The sequence below is a fragment of the Lepisma saccharinum genome, chromosome 25, assembly GCF_977018435.1.
Source record: "Lepisma saccharinum chromosome 25, izLepSacc3.1, whole genome shotgun sequence".
Lineage (NCBI taxonomy): Eukaryota > Metazoa > Arthropoda > Insecta > Zygentoma > Lepismatidae > Lepisma > Lepisma saccharinum.
Window position 1 is genome coordinate 37,611,853 of NC_139253.1, and position 19,988 is coordinate 37,631,840.

Genomic DNA, 19,988 nt, shown 5'->3' on the forward strand with positions numbered 1-19,988 from the left:
GAAGACACAACGGCGCTTATGGAGAAACCGTACAGTGTTGCCAATACAGTGCTAGCTCATGTCGCCGGGAAATGATGAGCTTCCTTCACAATGTAGGTGTTACATATTTTATATAAAATGATAATTATATGTAATTATTAATATTAATATTATACTGTGAACATTACAGTTCATTAGCATGTCATTTTCCCATTAGATTTAATTTAATACACAGGCACATTTAATATTCATTCGCCTTTCTCTGTAATTTTTTCATAGAATAACATTGAGATATGGTAATGTGTTACACACACACACACACACACATATATATATATATATATATATATAAATTCATTATTGTCTATGAATTTATGTGTACGTTGGAAACTGAAAGGTGATCTTCATTTCAGTATTAATGTCGACAGTAATGTAAACAAAAACAACGTGTATTTGCGACAGCACTAATGTTGCTCACAACAGCAGCATTGGAAATAATTGTCAATTATTAAATTAATGTAATTGCAATTCTATTATAACAACCTGAATGAAGTTAATATTTTTACTGAATGGAAATAAAATAACAACTCGAAAACTTGGTGGTGATTAGCCGGAATGCTGCGATGAGTCGGCTCAAGATGGCCAGACAACGTCCCCTTACTTCGCACGCGGTTCGGGTTAAAAAGAAACTCCAAATGCATGGAAGTAATATTTCTGGGAACCTTTGAGTGGTTATAAAAAATAATTTCATTATTTTCTTCACAACTTTGTCGCTGGAAGTTTTTACTTGGAATTACAGAACAAAAAATTGCCAGCGATGACATTTTCTACTGCACGAATATAAAAAATCTCCACATACTTTATTTGAATATTTTTTAATGCGAATATGCTTTAAAGTATTGGTAAATTCTGAGCACCACCATCACCTATGACAATTAGAAAACCGTGTCAATTTTTTTCATAATGAATGCTTCAATTTTACGGCATGTTTCAACGTTAGGAATGAAAACAATGTAAAAATTTTGTTTTCACAGAAAATTTGCGTTTTTAATTTATCTAAAAATATGTAAACAAGTTACCACTTTTTTGTGCTCACCATGGTATTCTCTACAAAATTTCCTGCAAAACTGCAGGTATCGATTTTACGTAAGCTAAATTTGTAAATTGAGAAATTTCACAACAGCGCGCTCGTATTTCCCATAAGAAAAGCATTGTCCATAAGAGGCCATTGTGTCTTCTGAACGTGAAAACGACTCTAGGAATTTTCACTTCAGGCACTGAATAAGAACTTATTGTTTCTTTACCAGCCAAGTGTTCATTCAACCTGATATAGTACATAAAATACTGAACAAAATTCAATGCATTGAAACGTTCAGCAAATTGCAGAAGTTTAGATAATAAAAAGTTCTTATAATAATAATAATAATAATAATGCTTTTATAAGTAAAACAATGACAATGTCTGCCGATAACTTTTATGATCACACCGAATGATTGAAGGAATTACTACACAATTTCAATTCTATACTAATTCCCAGTGCTGCAAAAATTAAAGCAAGATATTAATCTATGGATGTCCTCCTCCGTGGCCTTGCAGTCTAAGGTGCTGTGCTTTGGACTCTGAGTGTGGGATGGCATAGGTTCGTGTCTGCCTGGGTTCAGTCTCTGGATTTTCGGCCTGTGTATAGGACCAGTGGCAACCCACCATCGTAAGGAAATTGGAGAGCTACGAGCAAGTAGCTTAACCCGATCTTGGAAATCTCCTATAACGGCTAGGGGTTCGACGTGCTGACCCCACATCACCCCATTACCGGTTGAAGAGTTCCACACCTCTAGGTAGGATTGTGAGAGCGATACTGGCAGTCGGGAGATCAGCCTATGCCCTTCAAGGGCTGTCGAAGCCAAGGGTTATTATTATAATTAATCTATGGATGCAAATAGAATGTAATTCAATTAACCATAATTCTTCCAAAGGTTACATAACTGCTGCAAACAGAATACAATCGGTCTTAATTTGAAAGCATTGTTTATTCTATTTTCTCTGTCTTTCCCAAGCTAACACACTACTGATATGTGAATGTGTAAGGGTACATGGGCTGAACAGCGACATTGGAAAGAAGCAACATATATGAGAAGTTTGTTTTCTTTGCCTATTATAGTTATATTCTCTACTAAGAATGAAGTACAAATGAGAGAGAGAGAGAGAGAGAGAGAGAGAGAGAGAGAGAGAGAGAGAGAGTGAGAGTGAGTGTGTGTGTGTGTGTGTGTGTGTGCGAGCACGTGCAAATATGAATCTTGGCAATGTTTATAGCCAGTTATGGAACAGTGGAGCAAAATGTCACAATGGAATTACAAATATTTTCAAGATAAGAATAATTATAGCATTTTGTAGTTATTTATGGGCCATATCAAGTATTGATTGTTTTTAATTTTTGATGTCTATTACACTCTGTGTCTAAAACGTTCTATGAATGGTACAAAAGGATGGATTCTGGTCACACATGGTAATGATATCTCCAGAGGTTTCCATCCGTTTTGCTTGCTGGTCATCTGTCAGCTTGTGCAGTGTAAACTGAGAACAGATCTTAAGCTTATCCAAATCTTCGTGGACGACGGTGTGCTCTGTGTCCTTGGGAATGCCCAATTCCTCCACCATCAATTGTAGAGTCAGTCGCCGATCTTGTGCCAGCATGTGTCCCACTCGCTTCATCAATTATGGGGTTCTGCTTGTCGATGGCCAACCCGAACGTGGCTCATCCTCAGTCATTTCCTTCCTGTCATGAAAGCATTTGAATCAGCCATAAACATATTTTCTGCTCATGGCTTCAGTCTCGTACACTTGCACCATCATATCACGTGTCTCAGTCTTCCCCAATTTGTAGTAGAACATCATGTTCACTCGCTGTTCCATTGCACTGTGACACCTCCTCTCACACAGACTACGTTCGACTGCCCACAGCAGTTTACCCTGATGGCCAGGTGTTCTCCAGGTCAGGTGCTGCTTCTCAGCATTTCACTGGATAGCCATGTCCATGTGTGCACACCTGGTCGTTCCACATGTTCTCCAGGCTAGGTGCTGCTTCTCAGCATGTCACTGGATAGCCGTGTGCACACCTGGCCGTTGTTATATTGGACCATTCACCAAACTTTTTAGTCACAGACATTTCGACACTTTTTATCATAATTACCAACAAAACTTCTCTTTGCTTAATTTATATTACAACATGTTGTGAATGTTTTAAAAGCCCATAATTAAGTGTATCTGCTAAGATTGATTAATTAATTAAAGTTTTAAATTATTTGTGCACAAAACATTTTATAAAATTCCTGGAAGATATACTGTTTTGAATAATAAAAACTGAAAGTTGTGTAGTAATTTATCTTCAATACAAATTTATACACATGGGAAAAATAAGTAGGTAAAATTTTAATGAAAAAGTTAATATTTTAACTGAAATTACTTTTATTTGTAATTAGCCTAAATAAATATCAAGTATTTTCTATACTGTGTTCAAATGTATACATATATATATATAAAAGAATTGAACACAATATTCCATATATACACACACACAACTACAAAAGATCAAAAGATACTTACACCATACATTCAGGCGTGCTCTTTCAGTAATATTCCCATGGCGATTGTAAGCTTCACATTTGTAATAACCTTTATCATCACGTCCAACTTTTCCACTTAATGTAAGTGTTCCTTCATTTATTATGGTTGAGTCGTCTTTCTCCCGTATCCAATGGTATTGTGCTTCGGGATAAGCTTTGGCACTACAAGTTACCTTCTCAGGAATATTCCCTTCAGTCACATTTACTACGCTTGGGGTAACTGTAATGTTTTCTGGAGGATCTGTAAAAATATTAGGTTAATATGAGTAAACAGTAGACAATATAATCTTATTTTATATGCCGTCATCCATAATATTGACAGAAATCCTTAAAATTGATAATCGATGCAGAATATTTCCTTGAGTCCTGGTGCAAGTTTTTGAAAAAATAACTATTACTGATATTCTCACAAGTTACCAATTGATGATGCACTGCTGTTACAAAAGGTTTATTTGACTTAACATTTTGAGAAACATAACTTTTCCAATGTAATATTGATGAACATATTGACTATATTACTAACTACCAGTTCTCAATGTAAAAAAATAGATTAAGAGATTAAATAAGGTGATATATTGCTACAAATGTCTTTCAAGTATTTGTCGAGACCCTTAAGCTCTTACTTGACTGAAGGTACACCTTATGTTTATATTATTATTTTCATTGGTTGATTGATTTGGTTATTTTACTTTGCATTTCTGCCACTTTTGGCTAATTGCAAAGATGAGGATGATGATAAGATGAAGGGACACTCACAAATAACACCCAGACTGAGATTCGAACCCGGGACCCCTGGCATTGTAGCACACTGTGCTAACTACTCCACCATGAAGGCCAGCAATATTATTTTTGCATCTAAAGCAAAAACAATAATGAACTTTCATTACTTGTTAACTCTGCAACATTATGAGGGGCATTCAAATATGAATGAATATTTGTCTACAACAACTATATTGCCATTGACAGGAAAATATGCAACATATAGTGTTTTGAATGTAGTCCCACTCAACTGCAATTTTCTTCTGTAGACATTCCACAATTTTGTGAATATAATTTTTTTAAAGATGGTGTTTGGTTGTCCACATATCCAACCAATCATAAGACTTGGCCAGGGAGAACAAGGTTCAATTTGCACATGGTATCTTCCTTCTCAAACTATTCTGTACACATAAACACCCTTATTGCAGTCCTCCATGGTTGAATGGTCAGTATAATATGCTACAAAGCCAGAGGTTCGGGGTTTGAACCCTGGTCAAGGCATTGTGTTTGTCCCATTCATCCTCAGATTGTGATTAATCCAAGAGTTACAAAAGTGACATAAAACAACCTAAATGGATACAAAGAAAGACACACTCTTACCTGGGATGAACATTGATCCACAAACTGTACTTTACACCTGGTAAAAAATTGAGATTGAATATTTTCCTTCACCAAAAGTTTTAATGATTCACTGTGCAACACAAGAATTTTACTGTGCATGTATTATTTACCTATTTTATGTAATTTATTATCCATTATATCAATATTTTCTGTTTTGTACATGGTGGTTCAGATCTGAAATATTGGGTGTATGTATATAGGCTATTTTTATGTATGGTAGCCTGAAATTTCATATCCATCTCTTCAATTGAATTTAACTGGTATATCTTGTTATAATGTATCGTTTCAAGTATCTACATTTACTTTAGCCTTGACGTGTTTAGAATAAAACTTTAATTTAAATTTTAAAGAGAGGTTCTTATTATTACATAATATGCATTATATTAAATTAAACTGTAATTAGAAACTATTTCACGAAAATTTCCCCCCCATTTTTAATTATTCTCACTTTCCCATACTATTGTTTTACTTTACACTTAGTTACATGTCTACTTATATTTCTGTAATTTGAAGAATATTTCTTATCATAAAATCATGTGAATCAAAAATTCAAAGCAGAAAACTTAGGACACTGTAATTAGGTATTTGCCTTTATGTTTGAAATAAATAAATAAATGACACAGCCTTTGCCACCTTTCCATCTACTGTTTCCAGCAATCTTGGAAACTAAATTCTTGTTCTTATATGAATGATCCTTATAATAAATTAAGAGGTATTAAATTATATGGGCCAATTGAAATAAAGAATTTACATCTAATTTTTCATTACATCATATTCAATACCTTCAAAGACTACATTCCCAAGTAATCAAAAGTGGTTGGCCTAATGCTGGCCAACCATACCGAAAATGGTCGGCGAAATGCAAGAACATGCCATTAACGGTCATTTTGGTCTTAGTTCCAACGTTGGCCCAACGTATGGTTTTACGTTGGACCAATGTACTGAAAACTAAAGAATCTATAGGTTTGTGCTCTGATATATACATAATTTATTCTGAGGCCAAATGTAAACAATAGTACAAATTATTTATGAAAAAAAAATACACAGCACTTTCTCAGTCACATGGCATCATTGTTTTCAAGGCACTGTACCTTCAAGTGGTAGCACAAGAACTTTCTAGAGTTTACTTAGTTTTCCATCTTTCATGGAATTTAGTCTGCACATATAATTGTTTAACTACCTTCACAATAATACCTGTAAGAATGTTCTTGTTTTACTACAGCTAAAGAGACAAACAATTAATTGTATCTTTACAGTTCTTATTTGATTTCAAATTGTCCATGCATTTTTTTTCTCATCTTTCTTACTTATTTACTATTATTATTATTATTATTATTATTTTGTTTGTTTTCTTTTTTTCTTATTGGATATATATACCGTTTGTAACTGTAGACTGTATTCTGACAAGGGTTAGGTGGGAGAACAGCGTACGCTGAACCTCGCCCGCTCAATAAAGATATATTATTATTATTATTATTATAACACATCTTTCATCTTCGTGGCTGACAAAGGACTGGTGAGTAACTGCAAGTTAAATATAGCTTCTACTTTCATTTAAAAAATATTATATTTCCAGTATGTGTTGTGACTGAAATATTCGAAAAGAAACACTGTTATATGTCATTTATTTTACACTCTAGAATTTACAGCATACTCTTGAAAGTTGTCTTAGCATGAGAAAGTTGTTCTTAAAATTGATTTTGACTCATTTTTCCATGGTTGGGCAAACATTGGCAACCACCGTTGGCCTAACGTAAGAACAACGTCAATTTGCCAACCAATGTAAAGCTAACCTTTCCCACATAAAAACTGATGTTGGCCCAACGGTTGTGGTTACTTGGGATTTAATCTCACTTACTGAATTTTGTTGTTGAACTAATATTTTTCATGTACTTACATTCTACGTGAAAAATTGTTGTACTTGTTACACCTGGTCCAACTTCATTTGGTGTACTCTCACAGGTATACTCTGCATGATCAGCTATTCTGTCAAGTTTTCCCTTTGGCCACGCTGACATATTCCAAAATAACGTTGACAATACTGATTCAAAGTCACTTTTCGTCAGGTCTGGTGGTATTTTTGTGGTTTTAATTGTGTAATGAGAAGAATTCTGCAATGGCTGCCCATTCTTCAACCAATGAACATCACACAATGGGGAACATTCAACTCTACATGAAACACTGATATGTTCTGCATTCATGAGTGCCCCATGATATGGAGGGAGTCTTTCAATGAACAAAGGAGGAGCTGAAATAAAAGAAAACATTAAAGTTAGTCTCTAATTAAACTATATTTAATATAATCTCTCTGTGGTCATTTCTGTGCAATAAGGTACATAAAGTATAGTGATACAAACCTTTATATACATGATTTTAGCTATGTAGAAATTTCAGAGAAAAAGGAAAAATCTACCAGCACTCAAATCTACGTCTCTGACATATAGTCTGAACTAGTCATGGTGTTGTTTATTTTATTTGCTGCCACTCATTTAATTCCTTTGCTGAAATTTCTACATAGTACATCTCCTGTATGTACCAAATCATAAGGTAAGATGATTTTAGATGTATATACAGGAGAATCAGGCACAATGGATGATGCATATGAAAATTGACATTCTGTGAAGACAATAGTAAATATCTGGGTCATATGCTTATTAGTGATAATTACAGTGATTGAATTTTTCAGAGGACCAAGTTCAAAAAAATTCAAATGTAAAACTCTGGGAAACATTATATCATGTTGCTTTAGGGTCATTTCAAGTCAAATCAACCAATTTCAGAAAAGTTTCCAGGTCATGGTTTTTTGATTTGGATTAAATTTGGCATGAAGGTTCAATCATGTGTGGAAGGCTTGTATTCCAAATATTAGGTTCCTCCGAGGAATAGTTCTGATGAATGGACATTTACAAACAACCATGCCCAAGCGAGATTTGAACCCGGGACCCCTGGCATCGCAGTGCAATGTGCTAACCACTCTGCCACAGGGTCCGGCACTTGGATGTAGTAGCTTCAAATTTTTTGAGCTAATAACTTTCGTACCACACCACATATGGCAAAACATATCTAATTGCAGAAATGAAATTCTGTGGTGAAAAAAATGGCCCGATTTGATATATCATATGTGAGTCACATATAATATGTAGCCCTTTCCAATTGAAAAAAAAATTAAATCCAAGATACATAAGATAGCAAATTAAAATATGGCGGCTATGTTGTAGTTCTGTCTTGGAAAGTAGGTCCCGTCACCCCTTTTTATCTGTGGTACTCGGATATTTAATTATCCATTCCTTTTTTGAAATGAAAGGGTGTCCTATGATTTTTAATTCACTCTGTTCATGTATGTCTAAAGAACTGTAAATAATCGTCTACTTCCTTTATAGTGATTTTTGCGAGGTTAAAGCCCAATTTTGTGGTTGTTACAGAAAATTGGTCATCCGTTCCAATACATGTTATCAAACAATAAACACTGAGACGTGAAATACATCACATTTGGTTTCTTCGACTTTTGGAGCTTACTGCGATTCAAGCAATGTTAAGTGATACATGTCTTCAGTGCTACACAAAGAACCTTAAGCATCCTATTAGTATTTAGTAAAGTTCAATTTGATTCAATTTGGGAGGGGGGGGGGGGCAGTGGGTACAATTTGCCCCAAGAAAAAATTACTGCTTTTACATTAGAAATTATATTTTTTCTCCAAAAGTATCAGAAGCAAGTCCGCAATTCTTGCCACAAGAATGAAACACATATCTGGCAATATGCAGGTTAAATTTTCAACCATCACGTTCCGGTGTTGCCTACGTGGGGGCCTGATGAAATTTAAATTCAAGTAAAAGTATATAGTTTTATTTAACTTTCATCTTCTTCTTTTTACTTGATAAATGAAAATTAAGTTTATTCGACCATGAGCATATTGTCTAGTATGTACAAAAGAAAGCGAGATATAAGTTTTTACTCTAGGATTCATAGTTTCCGAGATAACAATTATTGGAGTTTTGAATTTCTCATTAAAAAGGATGGTTTATATATTATAAAATATTTTTCTACGAAAGTGTCATCAGTAAGTGCACAATTCTTGTTACGAGAATGAAATACATATTAGGCAATACACAAGAACTGTTTTGAACCCTCACGACCTGGCATTGCCTACGTGGCGGCCCAACGAAATAGAAATTAAAGGAAAAAATAAGATTATTAACTTTCGTCATCTTCTTCTTCTATTTGGTTAGTGCAAATTGGATCTTTTCAACAATAGGCGTGTAGCTGAGACTGTACTGAAAGAAACAAGCTATAATTTGTAACTATAGCATTCATAGTTACGAAGATATAAATCTTCATTTAAAACCTTGCGCAATTTTAAACTTCCCACTGAAAATGCACTGGGCGTTTAAGGGTCTACCTTTACTGTGCACTAGGGCATTGCAATAACAAGTTGAAATTTTGACACACATTATGTAGTGTATGCAACTTGGCTTGGATATCTCTTGTCCGTTTTGTGCTACACCATTTAAAAAATCCACCATTTTCCGGTGATTTTTTCATTTCTTGCATATTCAACCACATATAATATGGATTGGGTGATATATATAGAGACGGACATAATGTGTACATACTGAGCTCACATCAGGGTTACTAGAAAATTTTAATGCCACCTTCCTGGTTGGATTACAGTTTTAACAGCAGGCACCCAAAATATGCATTTTTTGACACGTAAGGTTTTTTAAGGCATATTTCAGGGTATTTTATTTGCTAACGTAAACAAGCTGAGTGTATTCTGATTCAATACGCGTGTTCAGTGGTGAGAGGTTTGTTTGGTGTGTAAATATCACTACGCTGTGATTAATAGTTCCAAGGTTATTGAGTCCTGAAGTTAGCCCTGAGCCTCATTTCTCATATTTGGATCACTTTTCTGTTGCACACCACCTTCTTCCACAGACTGTAACTCCAGAACTATTCCTCAGAGGAACCTAATATTTAGAATACAAGCCTTCCACACATGACTGAACCTTCATGCCAAATTTCACCCTGGTCGATCTGATGTGGAATGACCCTTTATTGAGATCATGAAGGTTTACTGTATAATGTGGAAAAACTTACAATATAGATATATTTTTTTACTTTGTTCTTGCCTTCATACAGATACCCAGCGACTGGAAACATTCCATAATAATTTTAAGTTACACGTTACAGTCACAATTTAAAAATAAAAGTATTTACTGTTATGGTATTTGAGGGTTTATTAAATGCAAAAATTTGAAAGGAATAGAATAATAAATTTCAGGTTTATGAACAATGGTTTCTCTCTCTGTTTCAAACTTTTTTTTTCATAAATAGGAACACAAACAAGGAATTTTCAGACACACATCAAAGTAAATCTAAAATTAAGAAGACAAACCCTTTAAAATAAGGACTGGAGTGAGTGAAAACATTACAATAGTTGAGATTACTAATTATAATAAAAGTGTTTTATTCATCGTCATGAACTATTAAAAAGCCTGAGATATATAATTGCTATTGGTAGACTTTTCTAATATATACATCTTTATTCTCAAATTAAATATTACACAAATAAAAGTAATAATGGAAAATACCACAGAATATCTTACCGAATACTTCAATATTTACAGTTGCAGGTTCACCTTCACCACCATCATTGTAAGCAAGACATGTAAAATTCGACTGTGTCTCTAAAGTTACTGAGTCTATTGTCCAGTTTGCTGACGTAATGTCGTGAACGACATGTGTTCCTCGAATCCACTTAAACGTTGATGTTTCAGGCCTTCCTGGATCTTCAACACTGCATGTCAATGTCAAAGGATTCTTCTTAATAACTTTTGAGGGTTCATACACTAGAGTGGCAGGACCAGGAGGATCTGTAATGTTAAAATATAACTTGAAAATAATTTAAATAATAATACAATAATATGGCAGTATAATAGTCTTTAAAAAGCAAATAACCAACACACAAATAATGCGAAACGTGTGAATTTGGCTGAATTGAAAAAGAAGTATATGTATATTAATGTTGCAATTTTGAAAAATAAATCTTTATATTTTTATGTATAGTACAATCCATAGATATTTATTAATTAGGAGTTCTCTAATCTCAGTATTATAATTTTTCAATAGGGAATTATGTCGAAGTTCAAAGTAACTATTGCCCCATTCTCTTTTCTTTTTGATTAACCAAGCAATCATCATAATGATATAACAATCAGGCATGTATCTAGAAATATATTTTGTGTCAGTTTTTGGGGGGATATGTCTGAACCAAGTGTCTCCGAAATAATAATATAAATGATTAAATGAACACATTAAGATATAGGTTAATTTATAACATATAAATTACTTAATCATGCATTGTTATTATTACAAGAATATGTAAAAAGATGGTATAATAATAGAGATATAACAACACATATTCAATATCTATCTTACGTGTAGATAAATCACCAAAATTTGTATAAAATCAACTGGCAAGCAAATTAATGCCAAAAATATAAAGAACTGAATATTTATTGAATAACAAAATAGGATGTTAGATCCAGTTCACAAAAAGCATAGTAGTTTTTGTTGTATGTACACATTGCTTGCATTGTAGAATTATTTTCTTGTAGTTTACGGTTATTACAAGCATAAGAAAACAGTTTTTCGTTGTGACGTTTCAGGAGAACACACACTCCCTTCATCAGAAATTTATTTTTATTTTGACTAAAGATACAGTTATAACATTGGTTAGCAATTTTTTTAAACAAAAAGAATCCCTTATATAATGGATGTTGTCAATGTTACATTGTTGTAATATATTTATTTATTTATTTATTTATTTATTTACTTCTTCTTTTGGATGGCGAAGTTAAGGCACAAGCCTTTTCTTACACTTAACCATCTACTTCACATTTTACAAATTTAGTTGAAATATCTATAAAAGTTTGCGAAATATAAAAGATCAAAATACCAAAGAAAAAAATAAAAAACACAAAAAGAGAAAAAACAAAAAAGAAAGAAGAAAAAACACAAAAAAGAAAAAAACACAAAAATACAGATATATGCTGTAAGAAACGTAAAAAATGCACATACAGCATGAACACACACATAACAAAAATACTTAAAATACAGAAAAGTCGGTCGGTGTTTGTCCTGCAAATTTAGATAAAGATGGTTTCATTCTATTTTCTTTCCTTGTTTTCAGTACTGGTAAGTTGCCTCCAGAAGATGCTTTCTTAATTTTGATTTGAAATTGCCGAGAGAAGAAGAGTTTCTTATGTCATTGGGGAGGTCGTTCCACGTTCTGGTGGCAGTGACAGTGAAGGAATTTCCGTAAAATGCTGTCTTGTGGGAGGGGATGGTGAGCAGGGAGTTGTTTCGTGAACGGGTAGCAAAGGTGTGTGCTGCGCTTAGGGGTTGAAATCGTGAAAATAGGTAAGGGGGTTCTCTTGAATGCACTATTTTGTAGAGCGCTGTAAGAGCGTGGAAGCGACGGCATGTTGAAAGGTCGAACCAGCATAGGTCTTTGAAAGCCGGGGTAAGGTGGTCAAAATGTTTGATGTTATAAATGAAACGTACACATGCATTTTGTATTCGCTGTAGACGTCTTGCTAGTTCACCGTTGAGGTCAACATACGTCAAGTCGCAGTAGTCTATTTGCGACAAAACTAGCGATTCCACAAGTGTTTTCTTTACCTCTTGTGGTAAGATGTTTTTTAGGCGGTACAGTGAGTGTAATGCTGCGTAAGATTTCTTGCATATGGCCTTCACATGGTCACTCCAGGTGAGGTTTTCGTCCACAACAATTCCCAGGTCTTTGACCGAAAGTGATAGTGATATGGGTTTTCCGTCTACAAGAATGTCCGGGATGGAGGACTTCGCTGTTGTGGATATGAGGTGCCTTGAGCCAATTAAAATACATTTAGTTTTCTCAGCATTTACTCGTAGACCGTTTGCCTGAGACCACTTGCAGACGTTCATAATATCAGCGTTTAGGGCTTTGACGGCCATATTGATGTTTGTTTTAGGGAACGATAAGTAACATTGGACGTCATCAGCGTACAGATGGTAATTCGTTGATTGAAATGTTTCCGATATGTCATTTATGTACATGGAGAACAGTAGCGGAGACAAAACGCTTCCTTGGGGAACACCGCAATTTATCGGCAGCCATGACGATTTATTTTCAGAAACTAATGTGCATTGCTGTCTGGCTGCTAAGAATGATCGAGTCCAGTCAACAGCGGGTTGGGAGAAGTTGAAATAAGATGACAATTTTGCCAGCAGGATATCGTGGTCAACGGTTTGGAAGGCTTTGCTGTAATCGAGGAGAACCAACACTGTCAGATATCTCTTATCCATTGCTGACCTTACATCATCCACCACTTTAATGAGCGCTGTGCTGGTGCTGTGTTGTGGGCGAAAACCGGACTGGAAGGGGTTTAACATATTTTTCGATTTTACATAATTAAAAATTTGCTCGTGCACGATGTGTTCAAATACCCTAACTGTGAAAAGAAGCAATCTCTTTTATTTTTATTTCAGATAAAAAAAATTTTGATCACATTATTTTTTATTTAAAATTATGAATCCCAAATATCATCAGGTAATTCAAAGTCATCATTGTTTTCACAAAGTTTCTTGATGTTTTCTGTTACATTAAATTTTAAAGATGGTGGCTTACTCCATTTGTGAAAAAGAAAACTCCATACTGGATCTATGTTGCCATTTTCATTATTTAATTTATTTCAGTGTTCTTCTGCAATGAACGAAGCTTCCCAGACATTCAACTCTATGTTTCCCGTCAATCTCTTTAAAACCCTTCTCTTTTCAATCAAATGCTTCTCTTCGATGATGTGAGCTGACAAACCTGTTCTTGGGTTTAGATTTATTTATAATGTCCAAATCGTGTTCCTGCCATCTTATTGCCATTTTCCTTGCTGTTTGTCCTACATAATCCTTTGAACATGAACAACTTATATTATATATTCCTGTGTTTTCCACATCTGGTAGAGAATTTCTCATTTTGAATTCATTAAATGTACATTCCAAACTTCTTGGTGATATAAAAAAACAATTTTGAAATTAAATCTTCTAAAAAGTTTTGCAATTTTATGTGAAAATCCCTTGTGGAATGGAATGCACACAAATTTATTTTCAACAGATTTTTCATCTTTGTCTGTATTTCTCTTTTCCTTTAGTTTTCTTGTGACTTGCTTTTTTTATTTGGTTTATTCTGTTAGTGTGAAAGCCATTTTCTTTTGCTATATTAAAAAGCCTTTCTTCTTCATTTTTTATATCCTTATTATTAGAACATAGTCTTTGTGCTCTCAGGGAAAAAAATAAGAATATATTATCCATTGTTATACGAGAATGTTCTGAATTGGCATGCATGTATTTTTCCCCTGCTATTTTTTTTCCTATGGACTGATGTTTGGACTGTGTTCTCCTGAAATGTCACAACGAAAAACTGTTTTCTTATGCTTGTAAAAACCGTAAACTACAAGAAAATAAAAAGCATGGTTCCTGATTAATATGTTATGCATATTATTATAAGTAGTAATGTGCATAAATCTTCTTTGGTACTGTCAATTCAAAGCCGCATGGACCCAATCTAATCCTTGCCTTCCAGTCAGCTTGGTGGAAATAAATATCCCTTGGTTATACAACAAATGCTACGCAATTGTATTTTAATTATTTAATGCTGTGCTTGTTAAGTCTTACAGGGGAGGTGTGTTCTGGACCCCTCCTAAATACGTCCTTGATAACAATATAAAGGTCCCTCTGCTGTTTAAGAAAAGTCTAGACCTGGGTATCTAAGCAATGGTAATTTGTCTTTTACCTTGGAGTCAAACCTAAGAAAGTTTCTTGTATTCTGGCTTCAGTCCAATTACAATTTCAGATTTGCCTCATACTTTTTATTTATTTGAAAAATCCTGAATTCAGAAAAATCCATATCCTTTATTTAAAATGTAAGTGGTAAACTACAAAGGGGACCATACTTACAGTAGATAATGAGTTCTTCGTTCTCTGATCTGGATCCCCAACCAGCTTCGTTCTGGCCCTCACATGAATAATTTCCATGAAAACTTCTAGTTACATCCTGTAACATTAGTTTACTGGGGTCAATGTCGCAAAATAGAGCATCTGTCCCGACGCTGCTGACATTGCAGTCTGGTAGTTCTTTCAGGAGGTTGTCATCAAGGTACCACCGTACTACCAGCAGAAGATCAGGGTTTCCCGAAACCACGTCACATGTTAAAGTGACATTCTGTAGATCGACTTCATTAACTGGCGATGGAGGATCCATAATGATTTTTACCTGAGGTTTGTCTGAAACGGAAAATAAGTATATAAATTATTGCAAGATAAAACATCTTGAAACTTGTTACTGTGGTAAAAGAAAACGAGGCAGCTATTATGGTGGCTGTGACACTAGTCAAATGTCAGTTTACAGTGAATAGATAGATATATTGATAGAATCTATGTAAACTATAACCGTCATGCATACGTAAATGAAGTGAAAATAAATACACCAAGTCCCAAGCACTTCAAATAATCAGTGGTGGCGATATGGGGGCCAGTTGCCCTTCTATTTCCTTCCATTTTTTCCCTCTCAGCTATGCTAAACCTTATCTACCAAGGGAAAGTAAACTGTCTTTGCCCCCTCCCCCCAACCGTCACTGCAAATAATAATCATATTTTCAAAAGGAACAATGTATATGCATTTTGAAATGACAGCTTGGGTCATTATACAACACAAGTGTTAGAGCAGCCTAGGGTTAAACCTTACACTGTAGTAAATAAAAAGCCTGTTCTATTATATTTTTCACATAAGAAAACGTAAGTATATATTTCTTTCATATATGAAATACATTTTTTTACATGTATAAAAGAAAACTAAGTATATCATATTGTTAGGCATTTTATTACATGATTTGACCTTCTAAACTTGTAATGAAAGCTCAAATACAGCAATTAATGAGTTAATAATTGTTACAGTCAAGTTTGATCTTCATAGAGAAACAACTAAACCTTATCTTTTCTCTCCTTCATCAATAAACTAATATGATGGATGTTCCTAGGCTTGACATTTGATGGTCTACAAAATATAAACTATATTCCATAATTTATACTACACCTTACTAAATTTTATTATTTAAATCTTGGTTTATCCAATCTATTTTAATATTAACATAACACTAGATATTAGATTCAAAATCAGTTTCTGAAACAATATTAATTTGGAAATGGAAAAAATATTTTAAACCAATTTGCATGTATGTACTTACAAAAAATTGAGACAAATACTTCATTACTTGGTTCACTTTTGCCAATATCATTTTCAAGAACACAGTGATAGGCACCTTGGTCATATCTTGAGGAATTTTTTATAAGTAGGTTAGGTTCATTAACAGTTCCTCCCTCATATCTATCTGCTGTGAGAACTAATTCTTGGTTGTCTTGGTACCTGGAAATTATAAAAGAAAGTTATATATTAGTGATGTTGAAAATTCGTACCTGTTCATTCATTGATTTTGTTATCTGCTAGGGGAAAAACAAAACTTTTGTTTAAGTAGTGGACTGTCCTCAGCAAGCAGCACACTATACAATACAATACAATACAATATATTTATTCATCGTTAGACATTGTACAATGCAATAGATGTCGTCAGTTATTGGTTACATATTTGTTATTGTATATATGTAAATATATAATTATATATAGAGAGAGGGATTACATGGAACTCCAATATGTTATAGATACTAATATGAGAGTATATGCATATATAAAGTAAGAGTACATAGACATAAGACAATTATAATATTAGTGACGATGAAATAATATAAATATGGCAGTGGCAATATACATAACAATAATTCATAAAACAGGAAATAAACAATACAATACATTCTAGAATATTAAATCATTTTTGGGATGGATTTCGAATTCTTCTAGATTGTAGAAGACCTTTTCTTTTAACCAGGATTGAAGTACACTTTTAAATTTTTTAAGAGAGACACTGTGAGCAGCTTCTGGTAACATGTTGTATAACTTAATTCCTAAATACTTGTAACTATTTTGTGTTTTACTTAATCTGATTGATGGTGTGTCGAGCTTGTAACAGAATCTTGTATTGTGTCTGTGCACAGTGTGTCTTGCGTTATAATTATGTACATTTTCTTTTGTATACACTAGACAGGTAAATATATATGAGCTTGGCACAGTCATTATCTTTAGTTCTTTAAAGAGATTTTTACAGGAAACAGACTGATCAAAGACTCCTGCCATGCTTCGTAAAGCTTTTTTCTGCCAGATAAATACATCCCCAGCACCAGATGAGTTTCCCCACAAGAGAATTCCATAAGTCAGAAGGCTATGAAAATATGCATAATATGATTGCAGCAACAAGTCCTTGCTAATGCATGTTCTAAGCTTTTTAAGTAGAAATACCACCCTGGCAAGTTTGGAACATAGGTGATTTGTTTGCGACTCCCAAGATAATTTGGAGTCTAAGTGTAAACCAAGAAGTTTTACAGAAGTCCATTCATGGCCATTTCCTAATGTAAAAAATATTTTCTCTGTTTTATTTTCATTAATTGTAAGTTGATTTGTTTCAAACCAAAAAGTGGACCTTTCCTCTATTTCCTTATCAAGCTTCTCAACTGTAAATTTGTCACTGCCCACCGTAAGGAATGTGGTATCATCTGCATATAAAACAGTCTTATGAGGAATAATATTAGGTAAGTCATTTATATAAATATTGAACAACAATGGGCCGAGGACAGAACCTTGTGGAACTCCATTTTTTATATTTAAGAATTCTGATTTTATGTTGTCTACAGTGACCATTTGTTGTCTATTTGATAAGTAGGATTTTATTAGAGCAAGTTCAGTTTCTTTGATGCCATAGAAGTGTAATTTTTTTATTAATATTTGATGGGAAACAGAGTCAAAGGCTTTACTCAGGTCGATAAGTGTTGCACTTACAGAAAGTTTGGATTCAAATGCATCTAACACTGTGGAAACAATGGTTTCATTCGCTTTCACAGTGGATAAATGGGCTCTGAAACCATATTGTGCACTTGTATATAAATTATTATTTGTGAAATAGCTATCGAGTTGATTATATAAACAGTGTTCTATAATTTTTGAGACAATGGGAACAAGTGATATAGGACGGTAATTGTCGGGGCTCGATTTATCACCCTTTTTATACACGGGTATGACAACCGAGAGCTTGAGGCAGGAAGGAAAGTGCCCACAATACATCATCCAGTTTATGAGAATGCAAAGTGGGTACTGTAGAATATCAATGATTCTTTTTAAAATAAAGTTCGACATTCCATAAAAGTCTTCCGATTTTGAATTATTTAGTTTTTGTGCTGCTTTTAAAATATCATCAGGTTGGGTCTCATGCCACCGGAAGTCAGTCAAAATGTTACCGATGTTTTGTGACATGAGATTATTATATTCATAATCAAATTGATTCATAGAATTGTGGTTTGTATCCAATTTGTTACCTACCCTGACAAAGAAATCATTAAATTCGCTTGGAGTAATCGGAACATTTTCTTTTCTTCTGGGTTTCCCTCTGCCTAATTCTGCCTTAATGACATTCCAAGCTGCTTTGCATTTATTATTGGATTTATTAATAAATTTATCATTTGCTGTGCATTTAGCTTTTCTAATTTCTGATCTGTAAATATTTCTTAATTTGATATATCTGCTCTTATCTGTGTTACCATTTTTAAATCCATTATAATACATCATAAGCAAGATTTTTAATTTACTCAAGTGTGGATTATACCATTGACCTAAGTGTCTTTGTTCGCGTTTAGCTTTAATTGGTTTCTCCTTTTTTTGGACTCTAGGACAGCAGTCGTTACATATATCAGAGATGGTGCTCATAAATTTCTCAAATAATGCATCGACATTTGCATTTGAGAAAATTAAATGAATCCAATCAACGTCTTTTAATTTGTTTCTTAGTATATTCAGCCTGTTATCATTAATTAGTCTAACAGATTTAATTTGTTTATGTATAGTATTCAGAGGTATATTATTGTTCAATTTTAACCATAAGCCTTTGTGGTCCGTTAAATAAAATGTATTGAATATCCCTATCTCATAGCAGTATTTATCTAGGTTTGTTAAAATGTTATCTAGACAAGAGTCTAGTCTTGTTGGCCTATTGTTTGCGCAGTAATAGTTGAAAGATTTTAAAATATTTAGAAGATGTATTTGCTTAGGGGTACTGTTTCGAATGTCAAAATTGATGTCTCCAAGAATAATTATTTTATGTTTGTTAAAGTTTTTGTCTTGGTACGAAATAATATTTTGCACACACTCGATAAAAAATTCTACATTACTTTCAGGTGCTCTGTACACTGAGATAACAATTGTTCTTAAATTTGGCAGTGACATAGCAGCCACTTCAAAACACCATTCTATGCAAAACTGACTAACATCTAAGATTTTGAAGCTGGTATCTAGGTTGTCGCTGATATATAGTGATACACCACCATGATTCATATTTGATCTGCAATAGCCAGTAATTAACCTGAAACCTGGAGGTACATATATTTGCAATTCTTCATCCCGTAGCCAGTGTTCGTTTATGCTTAAAATACAGTTATTTATTCCCCCCATTAATATTTCTAGTTCATCTAATTTATTTCTAATGGATCTAATGTTCAAATGCAGTAGTAAGATATCATTTCCATTACAAGGTGGTATCCCTAACTTGGCTTGCCGTAATAATCGTGTTTGAATATTTTCGTGGATTAATCTCACATCATAATTATGAATTGGATTGTCCACCACCCGACTCTCACTTACCATAAAAAAGAGTCCCTTAGTTTGATTGGTTTTTTTATATTCCTTTTCAGAGGCCTGTCCGTGACACTGACACTAATTTTTTCTTCACCTTCTACCGTATCATCATTTTTGTTTGGAGTTACGAGGTTACTAGAAATGTTGCTGTACACAACTCTTATTTTCATCAATACCAACTATGTGT

General features: G+C 33.8%; 1 protein-coding gene across 1 annotated transcript in view; it reads right to left on the minus strand.

Annotated features, from left to right (window-relative positions):
• The window catches only part of nrm (neuromusculin), a 541,650-nt gene that overhangs the window by 45,773 nt on the left and 475,889 nt on the right, over nucleotides 1-19,988 (minus strand). The window contains exons 11-15 of the mRNA XM_083111557.1: nucleotides 16,257-16,435; nucleotides 14,971-15,297; nucleotides 10,584-10,850; nucleotides 6,877-7,227; nucleotides 3,580-3,840 (exon numbers count right to left, since the gene is read on the minus strand). Of these exons, the coding sequence (XP_082967683.1) occupies nucleotides 3,580-3,840; nucleotides 6,877-7,227; nucleotides 10,584-10,850; nucleotides 14,971-15,297; nucleotides 16,257-16,435 (1,385 nt within the window). The remainder of the gene's footprint in view (nucleotides 1-3,579; nucleotides 3,841-6,876; nucleotides 7,228-10,583; nucleotides 10,851-14,970; nucleotides 15,298-16,256; nucleotides 16,436-19,988) is intronic.